The 12051-nt window shown below is 41.9% G+C and overlaps 1 protein-coding gene across 1 annotated transcript; it reads right to left on the bottom strand.

Moving 5' to 3' along the window:
* Positions 1-1192: 1192 nt before the first annotated feature.
* FABP7 (fatty acid binding protein 7) lies at positions 1193-5161 on the bottom strand. The gene is made up of 4 exons (XM_063389912.1): positions 4557-5161; positions 3752-3924; positions 2972-3073; positions 1193-1507 (listed from the first exon to the last, which is right to left on the bottom strand). Exons 1-4 carry the CDS (start codon positions 4627-4629, stop codon positions 1457-1459), a joined length of 399 nt encoding a protein of 132 aa, XP_063245982.1. The 5' UTR covers positions 4630-5161; the 3' UTR covers positions 1193-1456.
* Between the last annotated feature and the right edge of the window lie 6890 nt (positions 5162-12051).

The following is a 12051-nucleotide window of genomic DNA, read 5'->3' as shown; positions in this document are numbered from 1 at the left end:
CAGCAGAGGGGAGGCAGATTAAAGCTGTGTTAGGTACTGAAAATGAGGCTTAAATGGATTGATAAAACCAAAGGGCAGAAGAGAAAACAGACTTGAATATTCCTTTCAAATTTTTTTTTGTGAAAAATTAAAGGTAGCAACATTGACTTTTATATTTGTGAGGGGTAGGTGCCAGTTATGTGTGAACTTTTATCAGATAAGTTACCGATGTTATCCTACCTATCCAGGGAAGCAAGAAGCCTCTTCCCATATGGAAGGATGAGGCCTGGGAAGCTGGGCAAGATGCTCCTCCTGCACCTCTGCCTGCAGCCACACACACCACTCCCAGAGCAATGACCATCTAAATCCACAGCTCAGCTCCGCCTTTGTTTACAAGGCTGGAGGCTACATCTCTTCTGCGTCTGTGTAGAAAACATGGTCTCTCCAAACAAGCTCCTCCATGCTGCCATAGATCTCAGAAGTTTCAATTTTCCTATGCCTAAGGCAGTTTTTCCCACTCTGGCCTTTTAGGTATATATTGTTCAGGCATGAAGTTTTAATTTCTTATTTAAGAAGCATTTTATTTTAAATTGCTCACAGTGCAAATTATCTTTTGTACATATTACTACAGAACAACTGCTCTGAGAGGGAAGTGCAGTAGGTTCATGCTGTACTGTTTTCCTCCCATTCCTGTGGAGACTGATGGAAGGAAGTTACCATGTTGACCCTTTCCCTCCTACCCTGTGAAAGACTTCAAAATTTGCATATTAGCAAAAAACCCCCATCAAACCCATCAAAACAAATTAAAAGTTTTTAACTATTAAACCCAAAACTCTACAAACTCTGGAACATCATCTTTCAATCTAGTGACCTCAACCTGCACTTAGTAACAAGTTGCCAGTGAGAAGAGCTGAAACTTAGGTGAACATCTCACTTCTCTGTCTGCATAAATACAGTTAAGTTTAGATTTCTCCAGAAAAAAGCCACCAGTCAGTTTTTCATTTCCCCAAGTACTCTACACTGCATAGAAAGGCTGCTGCATCATTGTGTACCACATGCTTTTCTGGCCTTTAACTCAGAAAAAGGAACTTAGAACACCTCCCTCCAAATATTCCTCCAGAATATTAGCTGATTAAATACAAAAAGGAGCACAAGTTCAAAAAATGTTTTAATTTGTTTTAGTTGCATTCCAAAACAATTCAAATATTCTCCTTTTACTGTAAAAAAAAAAAAAAAAAAAAAAAAAAAAAGGCAAGTGTTTCAGAAATTTAATGCCAAGTTTAACCTGTTTCACTATACAGCACAAGCATGCCAATTTGATGGCATAACTTTTTTTTTATAAAAAACACCCCCCCACCCCCAAAAAAATCTTTATTAATCTTTCATGCCAGAAATGTGCATTTTAGCTACGGTCAATCATGGACAGGACATGAATCCATCCAGCAGAAACAACATCAGGACAGAAGTCAGGTACACTCTATGCTTTCTCATAGTGACGAACAGCAACCACATCACCAAAGGTGAGAGTCTGCAAGTCCAAGGAAAAGACAGACATGTTAGAGGCTGGACCATTTCCTGTAATAGTTTAACACATCAAGAAGTCCATGCTAGATCAAGGTTGGCTTACATTATGTAATTTATAGAAAAACAAACACATCTACATTACTGACATTTTAAAGGAACAAGAATCCAAGCCTTAGCTTTCTTAGGGTTCCCATAAGAAATTATACTTTCTCCTTGCTGCTTTCACACCCAAGAAACAAATAATGCACATTTACAAGGCAGCTGTTAAAAATTTAACTTACTGTTTAACTTTTTAGAATATTGTATAGTTTTAGTACAGACTTGACACTTATTTCCCAAAGCTTATCCCACTCAGATGTGCACTATAAATTCCAAGGCCTCTACACTGTTATTCATAAATATAAACTCTAGGAGAACCTTGTCTTAAAAAAAATGCATTCTGTACACACTGTGTAGATTGAACTACCGAATACTCTCTAGGTACTGCAGTTGAGCAGAACATCAGCTATAGTGTGCATTCTGCAGTTATTTCCTGAAGTAGAACAGAGCACCTCATTGTATTTGTATTCAAATTCCAAAGGACAAGATTTTCTGTATATGTGTGATTTGTGCACAGCTGCTTCAAAAAGTATGTGTTTTCCCTTGAAACACTTGCCAGTTGTGTTCCAGTATGCTTCAAAGTTTGTACTATTTGCAAGTCTTCATCCAAACAGATACTCTCTGAGGTAATTAGGAAACAAAATAACTGGTCTTCTCCAACAACCAAGTCTGATAGATAAGTATAGCTGAAGACATTTTATTTTTGAAAACTACATTTCTGTGCCATGAAAAGTGCTATCCTGGACATTAGCTATGGCAGCTTACAACATTTATTCACCACATAGTCTTGTTCTAAAAAGTCAGGAAAGGAAGTGAATTTAAACTCGGACATTTCTCCACACAATTGCTGTTTATCATAGTTTTTAACAAGACAGGAGGACTAAATCCCTTATTATTGAATATGAAAATGCTATTAGCTCCTGCAATATTGTAAGTTTATTTTCACAGGAAACTACTTGTTCTGTGTAAGTATTTACTATTATGTGTGCATACGTGAAATAAGTTTATAAAGAAGTCTAAATTGCCACTGGCAACAGATTATTTCCTATATAATCAAGAACTTTGTATCTTTACTTTACAAGCTCACCAGGACTTTTTTCTTGGGTACTTACATAAAAGTCTAGAAAGAGAACATCTATACTCTAAAAATCCACATGCTGGCCTGCATAAAGCCACTAGCCATGTTTTAATTGTCAGTAAAACAAGACACAAATCAAACCAAAATAAATATTTTTTAAATCCCTGCTAGCTTTCCCCACCAATTAGTTTAAGGGTTTGTATCTATGTCCCACTGTTCACAAAGCTTGAGATAAGGGTAAGTTGGAAGTGTTTATAGCACATGTGAATGCTCAGTGTGCTCTATACTTACCATTACCATTTTGCCATCCTTTATTTCTCTCACAAAGTTTGTCTCTTTGCCATCCCATTTCTGTACGTGCACTAGCTTGTCTCCATCCAGGGTCACAACTGACTGCGAGATACCAAGAAACACAAAGACATGCCTTTATTTAGGGTACTTGGCATTCTGCTCACACATTCAGCATGCACTGTTCTATTGAATTTTCTTCAATAGATGGATGTGGATCTAGAATGATAAAGTAGTCCTAGCCATTTTAAAGCCAAGGCTATGAATCATCCTCGTTTTTAAGCATGAAATCCACACAATTCTTGTTTGTGTCAAAGGATGAAAAGGGTGTTTCCTTTAGTTCCAGTCTCACAAGAACTGGCTTCAGATGTGCCTTGGAATAATATTTGCTGTTAAGCCCCCAAAGGTTCAGGAAAAGAGGCATCTGACTATTTTTACTGGGAAAAGTTATGCCAAATGATATTTGGCTTGTGAGAAAAGCGGGCAACAAACACAATCGACACTGAAGACAGGGAGCTGCAACGTGATACATTCAGAAAAAGCATGGTGTAAGCAGGCAGGGTAAACAAGACTCAATCTTGCCTTTTTTATTATTTTTTTTCCTGTCCTTTCCAGTGCTGTAACTAGTAGCAGCAGACGTTACTCTTTTTTTTTTTTTTTTTTTTTTTTCTTTTTTTCTTTTTTTCTTTTTTTTTTTTTCTTTTGACCCTACCAATGGAAGCGCCTAGGGGCGGGGGAGGGAAGAAAAAGAGAGAGGCGATTGCAGCCCCAGAGTTCACTTACTTTGCAGTTTCTATCATCGGGGGTAGTTTCATCAAATTCCTCTCCGAGTTTAAAGCTGATTTCTGTGTTTTTGAAAGTGCTTTGAGTTCTGATCACTACTTTGTCCCCCTCGCTGCTGATAATCACAGTAGGTTTAGTCACATTCCCCACCTGCCGCGTTGCAAACCCCACTCCTAGACCATTCAAGGGAAAAGAGAAATACATCAAACATCCGTTGTTTTTTTTTTTCCACCGCATATCGAAGTACTGAGATCTTTCACCCCGCTCTAGAGCTGTACGCCATCCTTGTGAAACGCTGCGTTCTGCTTCTCTCGTGCCCTTGTACCGAGAGTATCCATCGCTCCTGGCCGCCCAGCTCCGCGCCCTCCCCCCGCTCGCCGCCCAGCGCGGCAGCCCCGCACTCGCACTCCGTGTCCGCGGTCACACGCACGGCCGCGATCTCTTCCCCTGCTCAGAGTTTCTATTCCTTATCACTCCAGAACAATGATTTCTTTTTTGCTTGCTTGTTTCAAATTTATCCGCAGGCAGCACGTGCTCGTCTTTCACACGCTTCCCTTAGCCCGGGGGCATTTCCCGGAGCCTCTCCCACACAAACACCCCCACCCTCCCAGGTGAATGATTCGCATCGAATTAGTTCTATGGATGGAAGCATAGCCGCCAAAGCCACCCCCTCCATCACCACCACTGCTGCCAATGTCTCACCAACACCTCTGGCAACGGCGGGGAGCCTTTTCCATTTTTTTTTTTTTCCATATGGTGAAAAATTCCAAGGTTTCCTAACATGCCGCCGCCCGGCCGTACCTACCCAGTGCCTTCATGTACTCATCGAAGTTGTGGCTGTCCACTAGCTTCCAGGTAGCGCAGAAAGCCTCGACCATGGCGGCCGGCTGCGTGTTCCGAGCACGGTGCCGGGAGTGGCGGGAGCGCCGGTGCCGCCGCGCCGCCCCGCATTTAAAGCCGGCGCCCGGCGGGGGGCCGGAGGCGGGGGCGGCCGCGGTCCGCCCCCGACCGCCGCCGCGGAGACGCCCGCACCGCCGGGGGAGGGCGCTCCCGCCGCCGGGGACGGGGCGCGGAGTGCTCGGCTGGGCGCTCGGCAGGACGTGGAGGGGGCAGGGAGAGGGGCTGCCCCCGCCTGCCGCGCCGCTCCTCGCCTGAGCCGCCCCGGGGACACCCCTGTCCGCCCGCCTGGCCGCTACAGGAACGCGAGGGCAAAACGAGAAGCGGGCACCCAGCGTGAAGGGCTACTGAGTGAACACACAGGATCGTACCGCTACTGCAGAACACCAACTCCAAAAGTTTTCCCATGAAAATTTTCAAGGCCGTTTTTTTCAAGACTTAGGCCAAGTGCAGATCCCTTTACCCAGAATGACATCTGTATGGATGCTGTCTGAACTTGGTATTTGCTCTTCCTGGCTCGAAACAGCATCTTGGCTCCACAACTGTCATAATTTGAAGGTTAAGAATGAAGAAAAAGGAAAAGCGCTTAAAAACCTTTCCTTCTTTTTCCTTTTCCTTTTCCTTTCTTTTTTTTTTTCTTTTCCTTTCTTTGTCTTGTTTTCCTTTCGTTCTTTTCTGCAAGAGAGGGAATGTCTTCCTTCTAGTTGTTCTTTGAAATTTGTTGAAGGCATTAGGTAGTCGGTCATCTTGTCTCATCGTGAAAGCAGCCTGTCTCTGTGGGACATCCCAGGCTGTCCTGACCTATGGCTTCAATGGATTCCAGAATAGTGAATAGAGCACTTCAGCTCTTGCAGCTAAACTCAGGGACTGACCGAAAGAGAATTTACGTGATTTAGGAACAAAACCTCAACGATTTTCCACCTAGTTCAGCCATACAAAATATAAATAATTAGGAATACTTTTCTAATATTTTTAAATTAGTTTTTGACTATCATTTGCATTTCTTTCAGGTTCTTGTAGTATGGCACATTCTTTGGGTGTAAGGCAAATGATGTTTCTGGTGGGATTTTAAAGTAAGCATGCCAGGTTGGATGGGCCGTTGAGCAGCCTGCACTAGTGGAACAGTCCCTGACCATGGCAGGGGGCTTGGAACTGGATGATCCCTTCCAACCCAAATCATTCTATGATTCTGTGATATTAAATTCTAAATTATTTTAGCAATAGCCTCATGAACTAGCAGTGTCTCCTCTCCCAGTACTGACAAGAAAAAGTTATCTGCTCATGCAGATTTTGTTTGCAGTAGCCATGGAGTCCCTGATTATTATTCTGGTGCAGATCTGTGCACAGAGCCTGGGAGAGCTCGTGCTGTCTTTGCTCACCGGGGCTTATGTACAACCAGTCTCATGGACTTTGTGATATAAAATCCCTGAAAATGATTCAGTGCCACTCCTGGTAGCTGGACTCTTCAAGGACACTTCTGCCTTGCATCCTCTTCCAGACAATGCTGCAACCTGGCCTTTGGGAGGCAGCCTCTTGAGGATCCTTCATAATTTAAGTAGTCGTACGTACACTGATGGGATAGTTCTGTTCTGCCAGGATTTCTCAATGTATTTAAATAAGACAGGTACTTAGTGTGATGACCCACCCTTAAGGGGAAGGAAGCACATAAGAATTTCTTAAGAAAAATACATTCTTTTACACTTTGCACCATCCTTCAAATATAAAACAAGGTCTGTTAAAATGTTCACATTCCCTCTTAAGTGGATAGGTTGCCAGAGTCCTCACATCATGTTTTATGTCTGTGTTAATGATGATTTGGGACCAGGACAAATTAACAGTAGGAAATGTTACATTATTGACTCCTTTGTGGGGTGATAAGCCACAGTTCGAAATGTTTTCCATGGCCTCTTATCCCCTGTGTTTGATTGTGGACCCTTATGCAAGAGTTATGCTAACATCAAAAACGAGTACAAGTGATCTTGACTTACAGAAATGCTTCACTATGGCTGAAACAGAGATCACGGTGTGAAATACACTGACCTGGTGCACATTTTAGGTTGGAGAGATTAGCTTGGAGTTTCTTTTGTGCTGTCAGCACTTGGATGGTTTTAACAGACTGTGTACTCCTGTGACAAACAGTACCTCTGGAGATTCTGAACAGACAGGGATTCATTCTCCTTTACACTACCTGAGCAGTGTAAGTAGGCACATTTGAATTCCCTGTACAAGGTCTGCTTAAAAGATGAAAATTCTGCAGCAAGGTATCCCTGTGTAATGAGTAATCCTTGCTTCCAAAGGCCATCTGGTGAGACTGCTCTAACCATCAGCCTTCAAATACTGGACAGACAACCTGCTTTTGGCTACCTTTTCCCTTGTGGTATCCCTGCTTCACATGCCCTCAGACATTCAGAGAAGGAGGCTGTCAGCCTCATTCAGCCTTCATTCTATACTTGGAAGAAAAAAATATTACTTCTTCAGGAAAAAAAAAAAAAAGAAAAAAAAAAGGAGGGGGGTGTGTTATGGGGAGGAAGGGAACACCACAGGATGGTCACTGGTCACCAGGCTGCTGTGGTAGAAAAGTCTGACCATGAGGTTCTGTCATGTGTGGATTCCTCATAATCTGCTGAGCATCTAATCACAATAGCCAGTCACTAAAGGCTAGTGTCTGGCTGTAGAAAAGTAGGGAAATTGGTGCAGTTAATATTTGAAGTCAGGTTCATCTGTCCTGCTCTGTCCTTCCCTGGATATAATGCAGGCAGGGCTCTCTTGCTACACCAGTTCAGTTCAGTTCAGTTCAGTTCAGTTCAGTTCAGTTCAGTTCAGTTCAGTTCAGTTCAGTTCAGTCTCTGTCTTTTCACCATCTTTGTTGTACAACAGCCACGAATACTATGTTAAGGGGATACTATGTTATAAGACCTTCGATAATGTAGTGATGATTGCATTATTCAAACATTTCTGGCAATGAAGATCCAGGAACTGCAGAGCATCTTGTACCCATATGTGCAACAAAGGGCAGCAGTGATACTAGGGCCTAACTCCCCTGGAACAAAAGCAGCTGTAGGCATTTAGAGGCAAGTCAGGAACTGAATTCCATTGAAAGCCAACAGGATTTGGTTGTCCTAGCTCACTTAGGCATTTCTTTAAACTCTTAGTATTATGAAACATATAGGGGGGGGCTACTTTTGAATTAAGGAAGCTGAAAATAATGTGCAGCTGAAAGAAGTTTCCTCTATTTATGGACAGCATGCTATGGTATTCTCAGCAAATTTTAAGCTTGAAGCCCTCCTGTGAATCTCTGTGCAGCTTTGATCTCAGAGTAATATAGAAATGAACTGAGTAGCTATTGTGTCAGACAGGATGATGTTACTTCAGGGCTGTGTGATTTCATTTCTGGTGCTGCAGAAAAACCAAAGGTAAAACAGGGGAGTAGAATGTTCTTAACTGAAATTAACTCATACGTCCTCTAGCTGTCTAAGAGATTTGCTGATCCTCCTAATAAAAATAAACCATCTCAGTGCTGTTGGTGAGCCACAGAAAACACCTAGGTTTATTTACTCTATCAATGGACAGCTCATTAGAAATCCCAAGTTCAACAAGAGAGAAATGCCTCATGGAGAAGACACCCAATTATGCAGCTGCACAAGCAAGTGGCCACAGCATGGCCCCAGGAACAAAGCATCTGTATGAATCCGGTTTTGTGCTGCATAAATGCCATGGGAAGGGCTTTGCTGCAGCTTCGGACCAGATGATAGGTGAGGTGCAAGGTAATGCAGGCAGGAGCAGAAAAGACATGTTTACACCATATCCTAAGAGCATGACACATCTTAGGCAAAACTTAGGAACATGTTCAGCAGGTTTCCTGCCACTGTAAACTTCAAGCGAAATAATGCCAGGACAGACTAACATTAGACACAAGTCATGTTAAGGTCTAGTTCTGGTCTTGGTTGCTAATTGGTGAAAACGAAGTGGTCTGTGGTCATGCATTCCATTCTTGTAGACTCTCTCTTATGTTACAAATTGGTGTGACGTGAGATTAGGAGACTCCTGGAAAGTAAATACCCACTAATACCTCATTATGAACTATTAGACATATATTTGAATTGGTTTAAGCTGGGAGGACATCTGGTTGACAATGATTTAAAGTAAGCAAATGCTATGAAATGTCTCCAGGTTGTTCTCTGCTTCTGAAAGGCATTTGAGAGGTTGTTATCTTTTGTTTAATATTACTGTGTCACTGACAGTTAGCTGACTCAAGTCAGACATTCTCCTCAAAGAATTAGCCTCCATTAAAGCCAGCCACTTTCCTGGCTCCCAGTTCAATTATTTACAATGCAGTTACTTTAATTTTGTGCCACTAGGCCTTTGTTATTTTAATATTTGTCTTTGCTTTCTTTTACATTTAACAATAGAAAAACTATTTAAAAGCCTTTAAACTGTAAACTGTAGAAATGCTTGATACTGGGTGTCACTTACAATAGCTGTCTAGTTACTGCAAAAAGCAATGCAAGAAATCAGCTTTCCAGACTTACCATTTCAGCATGGGTATATGTAAGGAAGAAAGAAACAAAGTTGTATAAATAAGCAACCTGACTATTTCAGGGGTAATAATGACTCAGAGAAATTTAGAAGGCATGTGAATACTATGAACATACTAAATTAAAATAGTTCTTATTAGGAGGAATGGAAAAATAGCACATAGGTTTAAGGAGATTCGATGACTTGCATTTGACCTGTTGCAGCTGATTCTGAGAGACATGAAGATTTGGTGTTCATGGCAAACTAGCAAGAATATTAGTGGAGCAGAAGGACCCTCTTTATTTAAAAGGGTCCAAGGACTCTGTATTATAGCAAAGAAGGGAATGATTTTTATCATCATCAATATAAATTTTACAGTGTTAAAGGTACGAGTTTAACTTGTCATACATCATAAATATCATGTTCTTTTTCTGTAGTCTTAGAATATGCTATGGAGGCTGTCAAATACATAAATTAGTGTGATTATTTGGGATTCAGTATAATAAATCTCAAGCTAATCAATCCCAAGGTAAATCCTTTCAGCAAAACATGAAACCACTGTGCAATCTGCAGCACTGAATTTAAGACATTTTTGGAATTGCTCAATGTACCTTCATTCAGTTTGTCCATGCCAAAGCATTCCATTTTCTATGATATACTGAAATCACTCTCAGTACCAGCTGAGATTTAGGCAAGAAGTAAAATCAGGTTTATTTGACTGAATTTCAAGAAACCAAGAATATAAGAAAACAACTACTGAACTCGTAAAACAGATGCAAAGTTAAAACTCAGCTAGTAACTACCTGCATTTGGATATTCCTAAGGTCCTCCTCTGTTCCACTGAGCTAGGGACTGACAGGACACAGCCACAGCCTTTTGGAGCCAGATATGATCTCCCAGATGTAGCTGGAGCCACACTCCTCTGGGTTTGTGTCCTCTAAATTGGAATCTCTCACCCAGAGGAAGCTGTTTCCTCAGAAGTTCTAAAGAGCAGTGTAAGTGATTCTGGAGAAATATATTAATTCCACAGTCTTGATAAATAATTTAATTAGGTTATCAATTTATGGGCCTGTCATGGATGAACAAATGCCTGACACAGATCGGGCATTTGAAATGAAACCTCATGCTGGGTGACCTAGCTGGAATTACATACCTAACTTGATTCATTCAAGAGCGCAACCATATTCCTGCTTTACATACTAGTTTGTGACCAAGCACTGACTCATTTCTGAGTTTTTATGAGTCTAAATATGTAAACTTCCTGGAACACAATTTGGAGCAACTTGAAGCATTGCAGGGTTACAATAGCTCATAACTAGCTTTAAATAAGGACTAGTACCAAGACAAGCTTGGAGAAAATTTTGGTCATACTGGGTGTTTGGAGACAATCCCAGAGAAACAGTGGTCTCTTCAGTCTGGTACACAAAACTCCAGTCACTGAAAGTTAAACCTACAGAAATTTATATTAAAAAAGAAGTACATATTATCTGAGAGGACACTTAAGCCTTTGGCCGACTTTCAAAGTGCCTTACAAGACTTTTCAATCCTGCGAAATGTAAACCATGCTAACAACAACACCTATTGTACATGATGCAGGAAGTAATTCAGAGACATTCTATATCCTGGATTATGCAAGAAAACACATGAGATGGTCACAATAGACAAGTCTATACCAGGAAACTTAAAAACACATCCCACTTACTAAGTGTGGGTTCATACTTTGCCAAATCCAGAGTCTGTTATGGGAAAAAGTACAGATATACACAGAAAGGAAAGCAGGCCTGTAGTCCCTGCCTGGATAATCATGGGACTCACTTTGTGGACTGTACTGCACTAAGTACCAGTGGGGATATATAGATAGTGTCACCGTTTCTTTAATTCCATACATTCATGTGTACATGTTATGAAAGTTTTCCCCCTCAGTGTGGCAACAGTAAACATAAACCAGACCCTCTATGGTCAAAACCATTAACTAGTCTTGTAATATTTAAACAAGTCTTCTCATAGCATCTTCTTCCAGACCTTTGAAACTTTCTTAAGTGACTGATCAGCCTTGCATCCAGAGCTCAAAACATCCAGAGTCCAGAGCCAGTGGAGGGTGCAGGACCAGGCTGACTTCCTTGCACCATGACTGGAGCAGATGTTCTGATAAAAGAAGGGCTAGGGAGAGGAAACGTGGTGCAACCATCATGCCTTTAACTCCACCTCATTGCCGTTTGTCTCCCCTCCCTTAAATATACTCCTTCTTACATTCCAGCATTTCATTTTATCCTTTATAAATTTACCTAGAAGTTTTGAGTCACAACAAAGCAGGGTTCAAAGGCTGTCTGAAAGAAGATGCCTGGAAGAAACTTATTTCAGCACTTTTTAGATTGCAACACCAGCTCTACTTGCGTGTTACTTGTTTTCCACAGAAGCTTTCCCTCTCTTCGTGTTAGAGGCAAGGGCTTTTCTGGGCCTGGCTCAAGGTTCTCTCATGAGTCTGTCTGATAAAATAAAATTTGCCTAATACTTGCTGAGAGGAACAGCGATGGGTTGTCCTTCTTATTTTAGCGAATACGGAATTAATTAAAGAGATTCGTTTCCTATACTGAGTGTCGAAAGCACTAACAGTGGATGTTGGGCTTGAGGCGTGAGTGAAGCAAGGGGTGAGCACGTAAGACAGGAAAGGAGTAGATGGATGTAAGCTTTGAACGGAGTAGGGGCGACAAATCAAGAGGGAAGGAAGGAAAACGGGATAGGATTGGATTGTTGAGCCCGCTTCCCCCTGCTTGGGAAGCCGCGGGAATTGCGGCGCCCAGGGTCGGTGTGGGACGAGCCCGGTGTCCGTGCGGAGACGAGCCCGGGGTCCGTGTGGGACGAGCCCGGGGTCCGTGTGGGACGAGCCC

This window comes from Prinia subflava, chromosome 2 (assembly GCF_021018805.1).
Source record: "Prinia subflava isolate CZ2003 ecotype Zambia chromosome 2, Cam_Psub_1.2, whole genome shotgun sequence".
Taxonomy (NCBI): Eukaryota; Metazoa; Chordata; class Aves; order Passeriformes; family Cisticolidae; genus Prinia; species Prinia subflava.
The sequence above is the reverse complement of the archived record's forward strand: the minus strand, read 5'-3'. Positions and strand labels throughout refer to the sequence as shown.

Excerpts from the sequence above, each read along its gene's own strand:
- FABP7 (XM_063389912.1), bottom strand. The coding sequence starts at position 4,629 with ATGGTCGAGGCTTTCTGCGCTACCTGGAAGCTAGTGGACAGCCACAAC. Across the intron at positions 3,925-4,556 it reads TGAGTACATGAAGGCACTGG|GAGTGGGGTTTGCAACGCGG; the intron begins GTAGGTACGGCC and ends TGAATGGTCTAG. Across the intron at positions 3,074-3,751 it reads CCGATGATAGAAACTGCAAA|TCAGTTGTGACCCTGGATGG; the intron begins GTAAGTGAACTC and ends GGTATCTCGCAG.